We start from the raw sequence: 21,690 nt of genomic DNA on the forward strand, positions 1-21,690 counted from the left end.
GGAGCGGGACTGAGCAGGGGAGAGGAGGCAAAGCTGAGCATCATCCCTTCTGTGGGGAATGAGGAACAAACACAAACTTGCAAATCAATCCTAAACAACAGTCAACTTTGTGCTGGAGAGCTGAATTTCTCAGCGTGCCTCCAGGCTGTTGTCCTCCGAGATGTGTATCAGAGTGTATCAGAGCTCAGGAAAAACTGCATGAACTCACACCTCAGCCTAAGAAGTGAGGCCAGCCAACCCAGCACCAGCCCCTAAGGACACACTGCCTAGGATCAGACACAAGGAGTGTGCATGTAGGTCTGTCATACATGTAGAACTTAACAGGCCGTGTTTTCAGACAGAAAGGAACACCTGGCTCCTTCCAAACATCCTCTGGTTTTAGAGTTTGTTGTAAAAGATATTTTTTTCTAAACAAGACAATATTTTGAAGTTTGCACTCTGAAAATTCCAGTCTAAATTTTAAGCAAAATTGTGTTGAGATTAGCAATAGGACTTCTGTGTCAACAAAACACGAGAATTTCCTCTCTGCACAAAACACATTCAGGAACACTCCAGGAACAGGCAGTGTGAATACACGTCCTGGACATTCCTTATCAGGTGGCTTAAGCACTTCTACCTACTGCTCAGCTTCGAGACTCAAACCAACATGCTCCTTTTTAACTTCATCTGCTTGGAGATAGAGCTTAAAGACAGATGGAAATTCAGCTTTGAAACAAAAGCATCAGCAGCTCATGCTGCTAGCAGAACCGGCCACCAAAGCACACCAGTGTGAGAGCACCAATATGATCCCGTCCTGCCCTGTTCATGAGGGAAAACCTCACTGCAGACAATGCTTTGTAAAGCAGCGGCCGTGGTTTTGTTCTCAAATCCTGCACCAAACGCTGAGAGGTATTTATTTGTCAAGGTGCAAAAAGAATAAGCACTGCACATTTCTTCCTTTTCTTAAGAATGCACTGAAGAGATGAACCTGCTCTCCCTGCTGCTGCCATCTCCCACCTGGTCAGAGCTCCGGGCCCTGAGGCAAAGCATGGGCAAACACCTCCCTTTCTCTTGCATTAAATGTGCAAGTCCATTAGCACTGCTTATCCCACCAGATGTACATAGCTGACAGAGAAAGGTGGATTATCTTAAACACATGCACATAAAGGGCAACCTGAAGCAGAAGTTACCCATTCACACCAAACACTCACAAGAGAAAACGTGACAAAAAATCCATGAATGAATGAAGAGAGGACATGAAAGCACAAGGGGCTGTTAAAGTGGGCGACCAAACAATGACAGCATGAAGCACTTGCACGGATATTTTCCCAGCGAAGTTGAATGTTCAGAAAACAGAAAAAAGTGCAGTTGGCTCCTTTCATCCTCTGGCCCATGTGCACGATTTCAGAAGCTTTAATTATATAATTACCCTCTCCACAGTATAATTGTGACTGCAGTGCATTATACAACAATAGTTTAAAATTAAAGACAAGAAGAAAAACAGATTTTGAGTTCTGATCTCGAATTTAATTTCATTTTTCCACATTTGCATTCAATCCCAAGCCTTCATTATAGCTTTCTATAATGGTTTCTCCTCCACCCCTCTCCCCTCGAGCGGAAAACAATTTAACTCTAATAATCTGGCTGAGAATAAGCAGTGACCCCCAGCAGCAACGGATGGGACTGCACCTGGCCAGTCACAGGCAAACCGTTACACCACCGTGTATGCAAGGATTTGTGAAGCATGAAATACAGTCACAGAAAGCAGGCTGGGGTTGAGTCCTGAGAGCTGGGGCTGCTCAGCTGGAGGAGGCTCAGGGGATCCCAGCAGTGCCATAAATACCTGAAGGCTGTTTGCCTCACGTGCATTACTGTATATCCGGCCGCACTGAACTTCAGCTGCTGTTTTATCCAGCAGTTTACTGGCATTCAGTAGTAGCAGTAAGCCCTGGGAGATGGCTAATGAGTCTAGGAGGAGCAAAGTTCAAAAAGAAACAGAAAGAACAGAGCAGCCATGGAGCCCCTTATCAGAGGATGCTGTGGTCATTAAATATTTACTTTGGCTCGCAGGAGAGAGGACTGAATTCGGGAAGTGAGATCAGCTGAAGGCTCTGGAATATACAGAAAGCACCTCCAGAGCTGCCAGCTGCAGGAAGCTGGGGAATATTGGATGCAACATCACTGCTCCTTTGCCCTACTCTTATGCTCTGCCCAGAACAGCGGCTGCAAGCCACTGCCCCGAAGTGGGAATCCAAAGTTTCCCAGTATTCTGCATGATTCCAGCCTTCTCTGTACAACTACCAACAAAATATACACTATACTTCACCTCATATTTTATAAAATGGTTATGAATTCCTACAGACACACAGAGTATTTTATGTTTATTCCATCTACATCAGAATTTAATAACATTTCTGCTAGTTGCAGTAACTCACATCTGAGTTTATTTTTGCTAGAAGTTGTGACTGTTTGGAGCTCTGAAATGGTTTTACACTTTGGTGTAAAGGATACATCCACTGTCCTTTGGTCAACTAACTGCAGCTCATTAATATCTTACACACATCCATATACATCCCCATATAATAATTCATTATTCCCCTTCTCAAGGTAGGATGGGCTAGATCCACTGAGCAGTTCTAATCCCACTAGCTAAAAATGTATGAAGGCACTTTGTGTATTAAGAACAAAGAAATACAACAAAAAACGCCAATCCTCTCCTCCCCAAAAGATCATCTTTTCACTTTTTTTCTGATATAAAGCTAGTAGAAATTTGCTAAAACCAGATGAGCACTTAGCTATCATCAGACTAACCAACTAAATTACCTGCACCTGTAGATAAACTTAGTGAAAGCAGTCTTTATTCCTTAAAATGAGCACTGGCCTAAAAGAGGCTGTCATTATAAAAGAGGTCATCTGTGGGCACTGGAGGTGCTAGCAATGGGAATTGTTAGTCTGCAGCCATTGCTCTTTGCTCTATTACAGTGCAGGAGTGTGGGAGGGGGAAAATTAAAAAAGATTCCCAAATCAGTTTTCTGAATTGAGTGAAGAGAAACATTCTGGTTTTAGCCCTTAAGAGTCAAAAGGTCCCAGGAAGTCATGCTGACTACCTCTAAATTCCCACTTTAATAACACTCGGTTCCTACAGCAGTAGTGTTACAGTCCAGATGACCTGGAATTGCTTGCTGCCTTATAAACTACGGATGTTTCATTCAAAATGCAAAGGACATGCTGAATTACAAAAAGATTCACACACTTGTGGTCCTGCATAAACCACCTTACTAAGAGATGTGTTGGATCTCGCCTGAATTACCTCAGCACCACCTACAGGAAAGCAAGGGCTAGGAAGCATTTCTGGAGCAAGTGGAGTAATTCAAGTGGCCCTTTGTCTGGAATTCCAAGAACACCATCCAGTAACATTGTTGATTGCTCTTCAAACAGAGCTTTCCACTCAAATGCAAAGTCATTTTATACTTCTACTAACAGCTTATTTCTTACGTTTGCTCGTGACAGTGCTGTGCAAAGCAGAGCCAAAATAGGCTGCGCATCCCCTCTCTCCCTCCCACACTGCCTACATGAGAGAGATTGCTTTATATTACCTCTGGGAGCCAGCACCAACGTGTGCTTTGCCATGCTCCTCGTTTTGTGGAAGGGCAGCAGTAATACACCCCACACTCCTACTGTCACAGCTACATGCCACAAGATGTCACTGTGTCACTAAAATGTTTGGAAACGAGATAAGGAATTGCCTAGTCACCAGCACACAGCCTGAGAGGAGCAGAACAAAGTAAGAAGTAGGTGAAAAGTTTCAGGTAAGAACAACAGGCTACACGAAGAGTGCCCTATGCTAACATTTAGGACAGATGTTGTGAGAGTTGCACTGAACAATAAACAAACACGCTGAAATTCAGAGTTCTTGAACACAGTGTAAAAACATCTTATTAAAAGCTTTAGTATCATTTAATTATTTAGGTTCTCAGTGTCTTCCCTTTGTATAAGGGGAACTGCATCCCAGGGAAGCTTAAGAGTTGCTCTGAGATAATGCAGTGCTCTAAAGTTAAAGAAGGAACTCAACAGCAGTTTGCCTAAGCCCAGACAAACACCCACATCAAGGGGCACATCTTTCTGCCCACCAAACCCTTCTGTTCTCTGTCCTTATTTCCCCAGGTGCATTTCCTGAATGAAACTGTCTGCTCAGCATGAGGAGTCAGCACTGACATGCTGCTGGAGGAGGACGCTGGAGGAGCTAGGTGCCCAGCTCCTGCTGAAATCCAACCTTTAATCCACACTTCTTTGAAATCCTCGCCAGAGCCTTTAATCCAGTCAAGAAACAGCATGTTGTACTTTCCATTCTGCTGAAAGTCTCACAGTCTAATCCAAATTCTATGTCTAGACATGCACAGTGTAGACAAATGAAGGCAAGGCAGTATCTGGCATTGCCACCAGTGCTTGATGTAGCGTTTTTCCCTTACCTGTTGGTTTTGACCACTTCTACGGAGATAAGATATTCATATTTTGACACTTTCCAATTCTACAATTTGTTTGTCATTACACGCCTCTATTCTGAAGAAGAAAATAATTCTTAAAGCTGCAACAGACCACCAACTGTTAAGAAACATAAAATACCCAAAGAGACACCATGGTGATGATTAGGAGAGCAATTCTGCAACCATTTCACCTGACAGCAAGCCTTCACATCATTCTACCTGGTCTAAAAACAGATTTCAGTGAATCAGCAATATGAGGAGATGGATAACTGCCTAAGGAACAGGGCCAGGAGGTCTCAGTGAGAAGCAGTGTACTATGAGCTACGAAGGAAACGCTACTTACCTGTCGTAAGTCTCTTTGAGATCTCTGGCCAGTTTGCACTTGGGCAGGATGTGATGAAAAGGTGACTGTGGCCCTTCGGTAGCTATGGAACATTTCAAAACAAGAAAGCAAATAACTAACTTCAAAGTAGAGAGAATTTCCTCTTCCCCCCTAGGCACAAACCAGCACCTTAGGCACAGAATCCCTACCTTCTTAATTTACACTTCTATTTCAAAGCCTTTATGATAATCCAAGTTAAATGTCAAGATAATAACAGAGAACTAATGTCAGCTCCTTCTGATGCTAAATTCAGTTAAACACACATATTTGTGAACTTGACAAGCAATGATATTAAATGGTTTTGTTTTTATACATACTAGTTTTAGTTTTCAACACTTGCAGCAAGACGGTGCATCAGACGGTGCAGTCAGTTCACCCTGACTGTGGTTATTATTATAGTTAATTGTTATAAAACATGGTCAATAAAAATGCTGTAATACAATCTGTTGGCCATGTAAACAGGTAAAATTTCTCCACAAGAGGTCTGGTGACTTGGGACACAGCATTAGCACGTGCCAGGCTTGCTCTAGGCTGAATGAAGCTGCACCACATGAGTTCATCCATCTCATCTGACAGGCAAATTCAAACATTCAGTGCACACACTCCAGTGATTGCTCTGAACTAAGATAGCAAAGAAAGCAGCCAGACTACCTCACTTTTAAAGCTGACATCTCTGCACAGGAATTGTGATCTTGGATGAGGCAAAATGCAGTCAAAAGCTGTCAGAATGCAAAAGAGCACCAAAACGAGCACATCCTGATCCCAGCCACAAAAGGCTCCATCAGCACTTTTCTGAAAAAGTACTCCTGACAAACATATTCCTGTCCAATCTAAGCTCAGTACTCACTTTCTGACATGGCAGACACCTCATCCTGAATAGCTAAGATGAGTTTGGCCTCCCTGGTCAGGTACTGGCAGCGGCGCTCCTCGTGCTGCAGGACGATGGCGATCCGACGGGAAAGATTGTGTAGGCAGTTTATCACTGATGGATCTGCATTGGCCTACAGGCAACACAGAACTGGTCGGTCAGTCAGCCACAATCACATTTCTGGAACTAAAGTGATGGGTAAGTAATCATAAGTAATCAAATAATCATCTTCAGCAGATACCGTGGTCAGTCTTTGGCATTGGGTGAAAAAAAGGAATTTTCCGTGAGAGCAAAAAAGCTGTCAGAGATATCTACAGGTAAGGAAGAGCAGGATGAGGGATTTCTAAGCTTTTCCTTACACAAGAAATTAACACAGCGCTTGGAGTATGTGACTCATAGCTGTTTTATTTTTTCCAGTTGTTTCTGGGCCTTTTGCTAGCAGAGAAACCAAAGAACTCAATTTTACACAGCAGAGAAGAAAATGTCAAGTTGTTTGAAAAGGAGGAACAACATAGAATCACCGAATGGGTTGGGAAGGGACCTCAAGGATGACCAAGTTTCAACCCCTGTGCCACAGGCAGGTCTGCTAACCTCTAGACCATGTGCTAGAACAGGCTGCCCAGGGCCCCACTCAACCTGGCCTTGAACACCTCCAGGGATACCTCCAGGGTATCCACAGCCCTCTGGGCAGCCTGTTCCAGCACTTCACCACTCTCTTGATAAACAATTTCCCCCTGACATCCAATCTAAATCTCCCTTTAGTTTAAAACCCTCCCCCCTTGTCCTGAACATCATGATGTTCAGCTCACTGGGAGCGTAGGGACAGCAGTGCCTTCAACATCGCCTGTTTATACTGCGATTCCCTCACATCCTCACAAGACAAATGCTCATTTTATTAGAAGCACCAACACATTATCAACACTTTGATCCAAACCAGGATGAATGTGGGTTTACATTCCAAAGCGTTTCACGAATATGGCTTGTTACAAACACTACATTTGTGCCAGTCCCCTTTGTGCTGGAAAAATCTATCACGTAAGGACAGCTGACAAGGGGAGACTTGGTGGCTCTAGTCAGGGAGTGCACAGCACACAGCTGCCTCATGTTTGTTAAGATATTTAGAGGAATTTACAGTTCTAGCAAGTGATAACTTGGCACGCAAACTAGCAAACCATGAGTCAACACTTCTGAATTCTGCTGTTCTTGCTGAGTCACGACACGTTGTAGCCCTGAAGCTTAACACAGCAGGATGGGTGCTGATTATAGCTTTTGGGACTTTGCCTGCTGTCTGCATGCTGCAGATGGACTCTCCTCTTTATCTCAGAATACCTCCACCCACACTTTGCAGTGCACAAATTTCCACTTGCTTTACACACAGCACTTTCCAAAAACTTGACAGCTCTCTATGAAGTATGAGTGTCTTATTTGGCAAATACCGTTCACTGCTGCGTTAAACACGTAACTGCATCAGTATCCTCACACTGCCAACACACAAAAAAGCAAGTTTTCCCTGGAACCACTAAACCAGATTCTAAATAAACACACATCAGCTGAAGTCTTCATTATACCTCACCAAGCCCTGGCAATGCTGTGAGTGAAGCAGCATTGTTTTCAGCACTCCCGCTTCCTCAGTGTACAAAAACACAAAGTGTTTGCATGTCCAGTTACTTACTCACAACCAAAGCAGGATGCTTTACTAGAAGATCAAGACTTTTGAAGCCTATGTCTCTCAGTGCGTGAAATACAAAATCAGCTTCTATACAAATGAGCACCTCCTAATCTAACAATATCCCACTGGATCCGCAGCAGAACTTGATGAACAACTTCTTGCTTGATTCAGATTGATTGCTGGCATAATTGTCACTTGTGAAGCTTTGCTCTTCCACTGAGGGAAAGCCACTTGGTCTGTGAGTATGCATATAGTCACCACTGGAAAGCCAGCAGTAAGAAAAGTACTAAAAGTACTTCACAGCCAGGTAATTGGAGCCTTTTAAATCATGACATGATATCTAAAGTCGTGGTCAAGCCGAAATCAACCATCTCTGGAAAGACAGTTATTCCAACTCTCATTTAAAAAATGTTCCTTCACACGTATACAAGGCACAAAAATAGTATGATGGCTCCACAGATGTAATATGTGGCTGCAAAGAGAAATCCAGAGCTCAGAAATCAAACAAAGCGTGAACATAATGAAATTTCTATAGTTTTATGCTATCAAATTAGCCAAATCAGGATCTCTTGACACAGATCCTAACTTCTTAACAATAGATTAGATCCGAGGAGAAAATTGAAGGAGAACATACATAACTTCTCCAGCTTTTTGGTTAGCATTAAAATTCATTTATTCCTCACGTGTACCTTCACCTCAATCAGAATGCTACAGCCAGCTGCTCCCTGGCATGTTCCTTCTTTTACAGAGATCTCATGCCTAAGAAGTGGCAGCTTCCAAACACTTCCCACTGAATTGTAAAAGAGGCCTGGAGGCACTGAGCAACAGCACAGTGTATCACACAGCATGACTATGGGCACAAAACAGTGTTGTTCTGACATATCATTTCAAGAAAAGCATCAGGGTTATAAAAAGGAACAGCTTTTGTCCAAACACACAAGGACTGCCAAGAAAACTCTTCAGGCATCAAATCAAGAGCACCTTCATCCACAGACCGGTTTTAGATGAAACTGCAAGACCATCACCCCAGGAATGTGGCCCCACTCAAAGCACTGTGAGAAGAAAGAGGGAAAAAGGAGGGGGGGAGAGGATGCAACAACATAATTTACATCATTTAACAAAGTCAAGCGCCTAATTTATTATTACTCAATTGTCTGTTATTCAGGGGAGCACTGAATTAGAATGCTCCACATAATGGAAAAAAAAAACAGGCAAAACAGGTTCAAGGACTCAAACCCATTCCTTCTAGTCCAGCCCACATAACTCCTGGCCCAAGTGATACACCTCCCCAGAACCTAGAGCACTGCACTAGCACATGGAGCTGCCCCCCATCCAGATCTGAATCCGAGCCAGTAAACCTTTACTGGAGTGTGATGGGTCTAGAGTGTGCAGAGCAGATTTCTGAATGGCTCTGCACTGAGCAAGCTTCAGCTAACCAAAGCCATGGCAAGGATGTAACTCACAAGGCTGGCCACAACGTGCCACTGTCTGTGTGTGCTGTTGCCTCTGATTCTGGAGCAGAATTGGACACCAAGGTCAAAGTTGCACGGAGCCACAAAGGCCCAGCAACATGCTAGTGCATTACAATGGATCTGGGCTTATTCTGGGCAGAAGAAAACAGAGAACAGCATCTGGCACACAGCACAGGAAGACACAAGCTGCCTTTCCACACAGCTAGCTTGGACAGGCTTCAATGGCACTGTTAGAAAAATCACAGCAAGTTACCATTTCACGAATCACAAATGACAAGACGCAAGCAAGACTGGCAACAGAGGTCATATATAATTTACAAAGTGATATCTTGCAAGCCTCTACCCTATAGCTATTTAAAATAAAACAAACAAAAAAACAGCTCTACAGTATGTCCTGAAGAGAACAACTGTGCTTGAGCTATATAGAGCACTGGGCTGAAAAAGTTTCCCACTTCTCAGTGTGATGTTCTACACTGTTTAGTTTTGTTGTTTGAAATGAAAATCTCCAAGTGAAATCAGGCACCAAATGTTTTAAAAGAGACTACTGGAACATGAGCCTACTGCACCCTGTTACACAGCTGAGGTGCATCCCACTCCCCAGTGACAAGGGACAGTCCTTACCCTTAGGGCAAACACGACGTTGAAGAGGATCATAGTGGGCATCTCCCTCTTTGGTGAAGGATCTGTTTTGGATACCTGGAAAAGATTTAGAAGAATTCCATAGACTTGTGTGCTTTGGAACCGGTAATGAAGGGAGAAAAAAAGAGAGAAGGAAAAAAAAGAAAAAGAAAAGACCGAAATCAGTCAAGTAACAGTTTGCTGAGAGGACAGAAAAATCAAATTAGAACATCAAAAATGTCTTGCAAAAAATAAAACCGTGGTTTTTGTTGTTGTTGTTGTTGTTGTTTTTTAAATTAAAGTGTCACAGTTATTCTACATTTTCCAAGAAGCTGATAAAGCATTTTGGTCAGAACAATAGGAGTGTGTAGCAGCCTTGGAGGTGTCTTGTATTGCATCTTAGTACCATTAGGGGCCTACACAGAAATTTTCCTCAGCACAACTGTCATATACTGTTAGCACAGAAAATTTCTCAGCTCTATCCACATCTATTTCTCTCCTTTTAAAAAATCCCCCAAAGCCCCCATTTGGACTGCATCATGATAACTATTGCTTCCATCTGAACTCTAGAACTGCCCCAATTCAAAATCACCTTCTGTGTCCACTTGTTCTCAAGCTACAGGTTCTAGGATGCCTTGTGAACTTCAATAAAGATTTAAAAGCATTTATGTGCAGGGTCTGATTCTTCCTTAGAATCAAAGAAACCACCACAATTAACATCAGCTGGAATTGAGCTAATTTTCACCTCAGCTCTTGTGCAAGAAAAAAAGAATCAAATACTAAAATGGAATAGAAAATGGTGAAAGAATTTGAAGAATTCAGAACATCACTACATAAAAGGCAGTCTGACACCTATAATTAAATACTGGTGCTCTTCTAGTTTCTGAATCTCATCTGAGGAAGAATTTGCTGAGCTGTCCTGTGCAGTAACTTACTGTGGTATGAACACCAAAGAAATTCAAACCAGAGACTGTCAGGTTACTGCTTCTGCACCGTGGGAAAGGAAAGAAACAATCTAGCTTCTTCCTAACTGCCAAAGGGTCCCCGATTTAGACCCAAATGAAGCAGCAGAGATGGCTGCCACATCCAGAACATTCTGAAAACTAGAAAGTTCTAGGGTGCCTGCTAGGGTGATAAGAACACACCCAAGAAAAAGATTCTTCTAGAAGCAACAAGAAGGTGTTTCCAGCACTCTGTCATGTTGTTTATTTACTCAGATGCAATTTCATTTAGACAAATTGAAAATGAAGTGAAATTTCATGCAATTATGATAAAAGTGACTCCAAAGCAGAGAGAATGTATAACATGTGGTAAACAACTGCAAATATGACTTTTCAATTTCATTCAGATTCACCACACCACATTTAGAAAGCTGTGCCTTTTGGACAACACTGGCAAAATAAATGAATCTAGTTACTGTGAAAGAGCAGGCCACCGCTGTCACGGCCCTGAGGGCACCAAAAGGTCTCAGTGGCATTGACCAGCACCACTTGGGTCCCCACTTCAGCCCATGGCTCAGGAGCCATGCTGGCTCAGTATGGAGCCTTCAATCCCTGTCCAAGGATGGGCCTTGGACCTATGTTGTGGGTAGCTTGTCTCCTGGATAGACCCCACCAAGTACACAGCAGCCCTGTCCTCCAGCCCTGCCATCTCCTTTTGCTCCTGGCTGGGCTCCCTGGATGGGCCCTGGGCCTGGTTCATCTCTTGCCTCCTGTGGGGTTGGTGACAGACCCTGACCACTGTAGTCAGACCCACACCTCTGTATCCCATCTTGGGAGGGTGTTGCCTGTGTGGGATTGCCCAGACAGCAATGCAGAAGGTCCAGAGCATCCCCCTCTTCTCTCCTCCCTTCCTTAGTCCTTTCCTCCATCATTTCACAAAGCCTCATACACACTGAGATGGGCTGTAGGAGTTTCTTTGACAACAACACAAGGTAACATCTTCTTGTCTCTCTGTTAGCACCATACTATTTGCTGTATGTGTCTGAGCTAGAACCATGAATGGCAAAACAAGAAGTACCTTGCAAACCTGCTTCAGCTTCCCAACACCTGACCAACTAGCTTTCTCCACCAGCACACTTTTGGTGCCCTAGGGCAAGTGGGCACTGTTGTTCTAAGCACAGACTAGGCCTTTCTGAAGTACTTGCACAGCTTGGGGGCACTTGAATTCTGTCCTCCAAAGCATCTTAGACATTTGAGGGTTGAGCCTTGGTCACATTCGGTCACATTTCCTGTAGGCTCATGAATGAGTTTCGGAAGTGGAACACCAGCAGCTTTTGATGCTTGATGCCAGCTTCTTACTTGGATGAAGGTAGTCCTACAGCAATTCGATCCTCTAAATATCAAGCAGCAGTTGCCAACAATCTGTTTGCACCTCTAATTATAGATAGAAAGGATGACAGAATTGGCAAGCAGATCTTTGCCTGAAAAACTGAACAGTTTTGTAAATTTTTGAAAAATGAGATGAAAGCAGTTCAGTGATACAGATTAGTGTTGTATTCAGAAATTACCAAGCCTACTTCATTTTCACGGTCTGTCAGGAAGAAAGAATGGGAAAGGGATTATTTTCTATATAGAACCATGCAAATTCTTTCCTAGAGTTAAGCAGGGCCTTTTCCATAAGCTGGGTGGCAATTGCTTTCATTCCAATCAGCTAAAACACAGGCCACAGATCAAGGTCTCAATACAAACAGCAGCCTAAATTTGTCCATGAGAAAATTTTAGACCTCTTTCTAACATCTGTGAGGGTTTTGTTTTGTTCGGTTGTTTTTTTTTACTGCCCTGCTAATTGGAGGTGCTAAAACCCTTCCGTGCAACAACTAGCATCGTAAGAAACTTGTTTCTTGAGGTGGACTGTTTTATTACTACTTCTCTTTATCCACACTGCTTTTCTTAAGTAACCAGGTGGGCTTTTCTGGGAACCACTGACACAGCTTCCTCAGTTTGCCAGTCATTATGGTTATCTGGAAATACATACAGACAGCTCCAAGCATTGTGAAGAATCAGAAATCAGGAAGAAACAGGATCAAAAGAAAACATATCCATTCTGAATTTTAAGTCCCCTAGCTGATACACAACTGGAAAAGAAAGCATGCCCGCAAGCAGATCTCTTACCATACCTGCCCAAGGGCATGCTGAAGCAATGTAGGGTGGCCAACAAAGCGAACATTATCAATCTTCAGTTCAAATTTTTTGCCACACATATCTGACTTTGTAGCCAAAATTGTTGCCAGGATGACATCTGAAAACCTTGAAGAGCAGAAACAGAAGTTATTACAGTTTTCAAAAAGCACGCCACTTGAATGTTCCTCCAAACAGATTTATTTAATTTGTGAGTTTTTTTAATATTGTAAATTGTGTCTAAATTACTGTACCTGCATACCCCAATTATGGAAAATTAAGATTCCCTTAATTATATCTCTCAGATCATCACAATTATCAAACAGGAAGCATTCAAGACAAAGGCTGCAGGGTCATGCTTATTTAAGTACATGCTCAGCAAAATACATTGGAAAGATTAGATGCAGTTTGTTTAAATACAAAAACAGCTTGAGTTAGCCATTGCCTGGATTTAGCTGCAGGTTAATGAACTTACTAAGCAACTACATACCAAAACAGCCTGTCACTCAAGCACAACAAAGACCTTTAAGCCACCTACTGCGACAGAGGGGAAGGCAAGACAGAGCTGATTCAAATAAGAGAAATAAATATTCTGCACTTGTCCCTCCTATTCAAATCTAACCTCATGAAAGTTACTTCACTTAACAGACCTCAGGCTGCAGTCAAACGCCCAGCGGCACCCGTCTGAGAGCTGCATGGCATCACCCAGGCTCATGTGCTGCACTGAACCAAGACAAAGTCATGGCAGTGGGCCCTCATTGCCCCACCTTCTGCAGTGGGACTGCGCTGCTCCAGAATTGTGGTGGGAAGAACACAGCCACGAAATAGGAAGGCAAGTATCTACAAGGAGTCTGCCAAATAAAATACATCCACAGCTGCAAAACTGGGTCAGAACTGCAATGTGACAGGGAAGGATTCTGCAACCACTTTCTGATGGCTTTACAACATTGGCCTGGTCTTTCAAAATATTCCTTTTCTTCAGGGCATCCCCTGAGACAGCAGAGCTCAAATCCATAGGAAAGGGGACCTCGGTGAGCTGCCAGGGGAAGCTCATTATTGCAGGATGGGAGCAGTGAGAGGTTTGATATTAGCAATGTTCTTTCCTTTCTGATTTCTCTGAGACTCCCATTTTACCAAACGCATATCAAGCCAGCTTCTGAAGAGACCAGCTTTTTTAATCATGGCAATATTTATTTCAGTTTCTTTATTTACATTCACGATGTGTGCCCCTGTCTGACCACCCCCTCCACCATGCAGGTATCCCAGATAACACCGTATCACTCAGAGAAAAGGGCAGACATGGGTGTGTTCCACACCCACCTTATCTCCTGGCCACAAGCAGGCCCTCAGTGCCCACAGAAGCAGTCAATGTACCACATTCCTGGTTTACTCTGAGTGAGTTACGGTGCATTACAAAACAGAGACAAATATACAGACAAGTCTTTTGTGTGTATCCACCTGCATATGATTCAGGGGCTATTTTTTCATTAGACCTACATACACTGAAGGTGTAGGATAACACAGGGCCTTTCTGAGATGTCAAAGCCTCTGATGCTTGTACAATAAAGTCATCCTGACCATGGTTGGCTAGTGGAAGGGGCAGCTCCATACAAACTTCCAAATCTTCTGCTCCAAACAGGATGCCCAGCACTGCTGAGGGCTAGCAGAGACAAGAGGAGACTGGCCACAGACTCCTGGGACACTGTGCCAATGCTCCTCAGCCACGGCACTGGGTTGGGTTGAACAACTGGGCTGGAGTTTGTTAAAAAAAGGTAATGCTTCCTCAGACTGGGCCTGGCTTGGCAGTCCCTGGTGATCACATTTGAAATAGGAAAGAAAGTCACCAAGACAGCAGTGAGCTTCCCCTGTTCTTTCTGTCCTGCTCAGCTGTGTCACTTAACAGGCTCTTCGTGGAGCCAGGCAGACTGTAAGAGCAACAGATCAAAAATGACCATCTGCTTTGTTAAGTGGAAGCAGGAGGGCAAACTAGGAAGTGCCTGCTTGCTGGTAAGAAATGAGTCACTTCCTTCCCTCAGCCTTGACAAAGGACATCTTGGGAGCTGGAAAACCAAACTTCATTGTGATGACTGACACCACTGTTAAGATTTGACTTCAAGATGGAATTACAGCAACAGTTACTTTCATGCAGAATTGTGGTGCCAAACAGTTCAGCATTTCCACAGGAGAGCTCATGACGCTGACATTCACCATCAGCATGACTTTGCATTTGGCTTGGTAGGGAGCGCAGATTGAAAGGTTGATTTTGTAAAGCCTTCCCTATCTTCTTGCTGGCTGGAACCTCCTTCTGGGAAAATGCTTCAACATGCTCAGGATATGTGTAACCCTCGAGATGGGTTGCAGGGGTTCCACCTGATGGCACCTCCAGAGCAACCTGGACTCCAGACACGTTCTCCTGGTCTGACAGACTGGATTCATTGGTTTGGTTGTTTGATCCTACCTCTCACCCCCCAAAACTACTGCACATGATTTATACATTTCTCAGGCCTCTGGATGACAGGGAAACTGAGGGACAGCAGATACGTGACTCCCATCATTTTATCTCAGACAATAAAGCAGCCAACGCAGGCTGCCTGCTGCCACCAGCATCTCCTCTGGAACTGACACAGCTGAAACAACAGCGCCTTTGCCTTAGCATGCAGACAAGAGGGGGAAAGGATCTCAAACAGAACTTCAGTGTTTCCCCAAGGGCGGATAATCACTTTTAAGGTGCCATAGAAATTTAAAAATTCTTTATAATTTTCAAATTACAAAGAATTTGTATTTGAGATAGGGTAAGGGGGGAGCTGACTATCTAGGTGACCATCTTTATGCTATACAAGGACTAGAAATGTATTTTAATACTTTTGGGCCCTTGGCAGAGACAAGCCCTTTTCCCTCTGCACGTTCAGGAAGGGGCTATAATGCAGTTGTCAATTCAGCTTAGAAGGGCACCAGGAAGGAGCAGCTGCTCAAAAACAGCTCTGCAACGAGCTCTGCATAATTATTGTGAGATTATAAATAGTTCAGTCACTCATCTGTACTTTTCAGTCATTGCTTGTCAGAAGGCAGTTTGCTTTAGGGCTCCTTGCTGGAATAACTACAAAGCTAAGGCTATTCTTTTGCACTCTTGGAGGATCACAACTTTTCTCAGTTCACATTAGGGACGGTACCACACTCATTCTGGTTGCCCTGCAGAAAGCACAGAAGTGTTAGTAGGACCTCTGTAATTATCCTAGCATTAACTGTTAGCAATATATTTCCTACAGACACTGTGATTTAGCACATAATTGCCTCATCATTTGGTGTAAAGTAGAAACCAGAAACAAAGCACATTGACAGGATGGTGAGAAAAGAAAGCCATTCTAGACAGAGGTTGTTGTTGAGAACATTTGGTCTTACCCTGAAACCAATTGTTCATCGGTTAGAGGACATTGGTCTCTGAAATGGGAACATGGCCATAAACACAAACAAAAACATAAACAAAATAAACGACGCAAGTACATAAAATACAAAAAGAAAAAAAAAAAAGAGAAAAAGATAATGTTAAAAACTAGGAGGATCTATTAAGAGTCAAACTCCTGTAAAGAAAACGGTAAGTATTGAGAAGAGGCACAAGTTAATGGTAGGTGAGTTGCTGGGATGTGCTGCAGGCTGAGGTTGGTGGCATTTCAATTCTCTCAGCAATGCTATGGCAGTGTGTTCCCACAACCTGCTGCACTTACGGAATTGCACTCATTAAACTCATGCTTACCTTAAAACAGACAAACAAAAACATAAACAATATGAAAATAACAGAAGAGGTTCCACTCTGATTTAGAGCAGATTCCAAAAGTCGGTTTGTTTCCTAGAGTTTCGCCAGTGGTTTAAAAGGCTTTAAAAGCTTTACGCTGCCCACTGTAGAAAGGGGAGGTCAAATGGAAACCTCCAACAATTATTTAATGCAGGAGACAGCTGATTTCCACTGGTCATGTTGAGAAGGTAGAACAACCCTAGAGGACAAACTATACAAAGAGGGTGATATTACAGAAAGGGATGGATGGGTGACCGGACAGGAAGAGGCTTACAGAAAGGAAAGCTTTCAGAACAAATAACAAGGAGAACACTGAGGTCCAGTGAAAGAGGGACAGAGGATATAGAAACATTACCACAGGAGAATGACTGTTTGTTAGAAAGGGTCATTCTTTGTTTCAGTAGCTTGGGTTTCTGTAACAAAAGTATTTAGCCAATTGATGACATCAATGCTGCAAAGCTTGCTAAATCTCTTTGGTGAAGTCAGTTATGCTACTGAAAAATGCAACAGGTTTCTTTATGTGCATCTGCATTAGAATTTTTGCTACTGTATCCCCTCAAAAAAAAACCACCAAAACTACAAAAGACATTTCAAACCAATTTAACAACGCTTTATCTTCTGGCTTCAACAGAGCTAATGCCCAAATCCACATTTTTGGAGGAAAAAAAGAGAATAGCAAGCATCTCCAATAGCTCTGAAGGGTGTATATTATTGGGATAGCACTCAAATCTGAAGGATGTTTTTGAAGACAGCAAATTAGGGAAGTATGAGAAGAGGCCAGCATGGAGAGCCACTGACCGGTCATTAGTTTCAGCAGTGACAGATTTTTCTGAGCACCTCTCTGTTGCACGGCCACCCCCAACACACCTCGACCACTTGTGTTGCTTGACTTGCTCTTGAGGGGAATAAAAGATCTATATTCAAAAGACCTGGAGTTACGACTCTATGGAGCAGAAATCAGTATTGCCAATACACAGCAGTAACCTGGAGGTAGGACTTGATGAATAGAGTGCAATTCTCTTTAAGTAACAGAAAGCATAATGAACACCAGGAAATTCATGTCTAAGGGATTCAAGAAATTATGCATACAAAGGTGGAAATGGAGTTATGGCACCTAAACTGATGTAATGTTCTGGAGCCATAAAGAAATATTTACAACTCAACTGCTCCACAAGCGATCGGCTCAAAAGTAACCATTCTGGCTTCTAACAGCTTAGAAAAAAAGTGATATTGAATGCTCTCTAGGACATATTTGATCCTAGATTGCCAGTGAATTGAAGGCAGTCATCCAGTATAAAGCAGGATGGGTCCAACCTTCATACAAACCATTGCAGTGACTAGATAGATCTGAAATAGCCTTTGTTATTAAACATGAGAACATTATCAAACTTGCCATACACCATCCACTCAGCTTAGCATCTGCCCTCTCCAAAACCCCAATTTGTGCTGCCAAAAAACATCCATAGCTACTACCGATATGTGGTGATTTAAAGGGATCTTTTTGCCAACCTTTCCTTGAAGCAGTCTTCCAGAAATAACAGTGATTCACAAATGACTTTCACGTGGGACAACTCCAATCAGATAATCAAAACCAGCAGCACGTGGATGGGACTTCATGCTGATGAATCTGAGGACGACTGCTCCAGGGAGAGCGCTGCTGCAGCTCTGTGCTGCACCAGGACAGAACTGCAATGGGGAGACAGGAGGGGCTCTCACAAACCTGGTCACTCCCCAGCCTTCAATAGAAACATAAAAAACAAACATTCCAACCTGGAGCCCAGGGGAAAAAAATCATACAGCTTCTCAGCCAGAATCCCGCTGGCTCAGTGACAACACTGGTTTTATGGCATATAATGTTTAAGATCCTTCCTTCCCTTGTCCACTCACAACGACTACAAACCACAGGTATCTCCCTCTCTCCCCAGCCATTGCCCCTCTGCCTCCGCTCACTCCCAGGATCTGTTCTTCTGCACGGTCACCAACTCTGTTACACCTCCACCTGTCTCATGCATACCAGAAGCTCGAGCCACCTGCTGTGCACAGCCCTGAAGAGACTTTATAGCTTCCTGATGGAAGATGTGCTTGCGTACCTCATGCTGGAATATTATTTCTATCTGTGTCATTAAGTCTAGTGAAAAAATAAACAACTTCTTGCCTAATGTGACTTATCAGTACTCAGTGTGTAAAGAGCATTGGTAATTTCTTCTACTAGCAGGTACTGCTGAAGAGGAGGATATTTAGCTGTTGCGTTAAATGCACCCGCAAGCTTCCCTTCTACATTCCTGTGAGAGAAGATAGCTTTTTCAGTGCATTCACAGCACTGTGAATATGGGATAGAGGTTTTTCATAAACAAAACTGAAACAAACGCAGTTTTGAAAGACGCTTTGAATTTCTGAGTGCAGACACACAGCTGTGGGAGCAGGACTAGTACTTCAGAGCAACAAGATGCTGCTCCCACCACCCCCATACCTGCATCCATAGGGGATAATATAAGGCATGTCGTGATAACAGACCTGTGTTGGCAAACATCAACATCAGATACATAAATATAGGGCTTATAAACTCCAGTAACATCAATAAGCATCAGGTGCAGACAGTGCAGGATGGATTTGTGTGTGTATTGCTGTGTCAGACTGCACAAACAGCAACTGTTTCTTCTGAAGGCCATCACTGCAGAGGGGGATTTCCGTCGTAGTATTTCACTCAGTGCTTCAGAACAGCCCAGATCCACTTGGTGGTGTGCCAAAAAACTGATACTTTGTGCTTAGGGAACTCAGCTCCCTAAAAGCTTAATAGCTAATACCCGACCCAAGAGACCTGAGTGCTAGCCTTCAGCCCCTGACTCCTGCACACCACTACAATAAAAGCATCTCCTTGTTTAAGGCAGACTACATGTCAGGACATCCAACCATTCAACCTACTTAAAACTACTTTCAGTAAAATACTGAACTATGAGCAGTTGTCTCATCTGACCATAATTTGTCAAATTATCATAACCACCAAACATTCACTGAGCACTCCCAGGTTGCATCGTTGGCACTGTCCTGTGGACAGTCTGAAGTGCCATTCAACAGATATCAAACTTAAGAAACACATTTTGGTTTTGCTTCAGTTCTGCACTGTACCACACTGTGTTCCATGGAGACAAGATAGAACGCTGCAATGGAAGGTTTCAAAAATACCAGAAGATGTAATAGACACAAATGACCTCAAGCAAGATGTGTTACCTCTGTTATACTGTTTTCCTAAGGTGCCTGGAAAAATGTATGAACTTAATGAAGTTAATGCCAGAGATGGCTGTAATTTCAGTGAAACTGTTCTTAGTCAGACTTAAGAACCAGCTTACATTTTGCAAGGTTGGCATCTAAATTGCCTTTTGGTTAAAAGTAATGACAACTTCTTCATTCTTATATCAGAGAACAGCAGCAAGTACTCCAGTATTAATATCTGAAATTAAAAGACGTGCCACACACACACACAAAAAAAAGATCTACGACTGAACTATGGCCCAGGTTTGTCTCCTATCTGATAATGATACATTTAGAACACAGCAGATTTCAGATTTTCTTCCAACACCAGTTAGAGTGTCTATGTATGTGCAAGCTGAACAACGCACCACCTATGTTTGGTGCTTTTGTTACTCTCTAATTTCCTGCAGCCAAAACACCCAGTTTCTAAGTCTCAGAGCCCTCCTGAGCCACTGTTTCACTTCATGGATACACAGGCAGCTACATCTCCAGAAACAAGATTAGTTACTCAGTGGCGCACCGCAATTCTGTATCACTGTTAAGCTAAAGAAGAACATGAGGCAACTGTGTAAGATAACCAGTTACAGGTAGGTAAGTGGAGAAAAGCGGAATTTTGCCAAAGGATTAATGCTCCTGGCTCTGAAAGAGTACCACGGCCTTTCTAACAAGCACAACTTCCCCGAGCTGCACTTTGCCCAGAACACAGCAGACTCACCAGCATTCACTCATTAGACATTTCTTATTATCACTGATTTTCTCCTAACTCGGCATTACAATACCCCTTTGCAGGTCTTCTGTGCACTACAAGTGTTTGCCTACTGAACTAGCAGGAAGAAAAAAGGAGGCCAGCTCCTCCTCAGTTTTAAAGTCAGACGAGGAGAATCATTTTCTCCCTACCTGGAGTCCCCATCTTGGTCCTCTGAGGTATCACCAGAGCTATTCACCGCATATCGACTCCGTGGTTTATCTGAGGCAAAGAATAAAGACAGCTTTCTCAGGGAGCAATCTCCTGACAGTGTACAGTAAGGTCTTGGTTTGGTTTTTTCAGTTCTCACAAACACATTAACAAATGGGAGCAAGAAGCTTACATTTTCAAGGGACATAGAGAAAACAAAAGCATTCAAAGAAACAACTTTCCTGCCAAGTACCAGGGAACAATTCATGTTTGCAGAACCATGTTGCAATTCAAGGAAGCAAAAATTAAAAATTCAACTCATTAATTGTCCACATTCTTGCTCATGTTTCAGGACAATAACGATGTTCCAGAAGCCCCCTCTGCAGTGACACATATCCAAATCTTTTACCAACAAAAAGCTGGGGAGCAACAGGAGGGAAGCAGACAGTAAATAATAACCATCTTTTCAGATTTTACTTATAAGGACAAAATGGGGTTCAAAAGTGATTCTTCCTCAGTGAAAAATGACTCACGATCTAAAAAGGGGCATCAAATCTCACATGAGATACAGGGACTGCTGTGACAGGACAAGGGGAAATGGTTTCAGACTAAAAGAGGGCAGATTCAGATTGGATGCGAGGAAGTTCTTTGCAATAAGGGCGGAGAAGCACTGGCACAGATTGCCCAGGGAGGTGGTGGGTGCCCTGCTCCTGGAGACACTCGGTGTCAGGCTGGGAGAGTGCTGAGCACTGATGGAGCTGTGGGTGTCCCTGCTCATTTTGGGGGAGTTGGACCGTCCATTCCAATTCAGGTGATTCTATGACTGTGATTCTGTGACATGTGGCAGCTGCAAACGATCCATGGGAAACGACCTCATCACTGGATTAAGACCCATCGCGTGCCTCTCATGATCACTTCGTTATGTTCTCAGTGCCCAAACCGTTAAATGTTCCCAGGCACCAAACTCACACGGGAACTGAAAACTGATTCTAACGCTGCCCGGTGACAGGTCAGGTTTGCAAGCCGTGATGCTGTAATCCCACAGTACTGACCGCGCTAAGCCCTCCCAAACCCACTCTGGCCTTTCAGCAGCGCACTGCAAAGCGCAGGACACGAACACCAGGGCTGGCCGCACGCGTGGGCACGGCTCCACATCCTGAGAGCG

The 21,690-nt window shown here is 43.4% G+C and overlaps 1 protein-coding gene across 3 annotated transcripts in view; it reads right to left on the reverse strand.

Annotated features, from left to right (window-relative positions):
• NPRL3 (NPR3 like, GATOR1 complex subunit) overlaps window positions 1–20,616 on the reverse strand; it is a 44,960-nt gene extending 24,344 nt beyond the window's left edge. Inside the window, exons 1-6 of one of the 3 annotated variants that reach the window (XM_010719395.3) lie at window positions 20,528–20,596; window positions 15,991–16,029; window positions 12,591–12,720; window positions 9,476–9,550; window positions 5,693–5,846; window positions 4,807–4,888 (exon numbers count right to left, since the gene is read on the reverse strand). In XM_010719395.3, the coding sequence (XP_010717697.1) occupies window positions 4,807–4,888; window positions 5,693–5,846; window positions 9,476–9,550; window positions 12,591–12,674 (395 nt within the window). In that variant the 5' untranslated portion in view covers window positions 12,675–12,720; window positions 15,991–16,029; window positions 20,528–20,596. Of the gene's footprint in view, window positions 1–4,806; window positions 4,889–5,692; window positions 5,847–9,475; window positions 9,551–12,590; window positions 12,721–15,990; window positions 16,030–17,890; window positions 18,062–20,527 lie in introns of those variants that run through there. The other 2 variants (XM_019620693.2, XM_010719393.3) reach the window with 2 other exon arrangements.
• Between the last annotated feature and the right edge of the window lie 1,074 nt (window positions 20,617–21,690).

This window comes from Meleagris gallopavo, chromosome 16 (assembly GCF_000146605.3).
Source record: "Meleagris gallopavo isolate NT-WF06-2002-E0010 breed Aviagen turkey brand Nicholas breeding stock chromosome 16, Turkey_5.1, whole genome shotgun sequence".
Classification (NCBI taxonomy): Eukaryota; Metazoa; Chordata; class Aves; order Galliformes; family Phasianidae; genus Meleagris; species Meleagris gallopavo.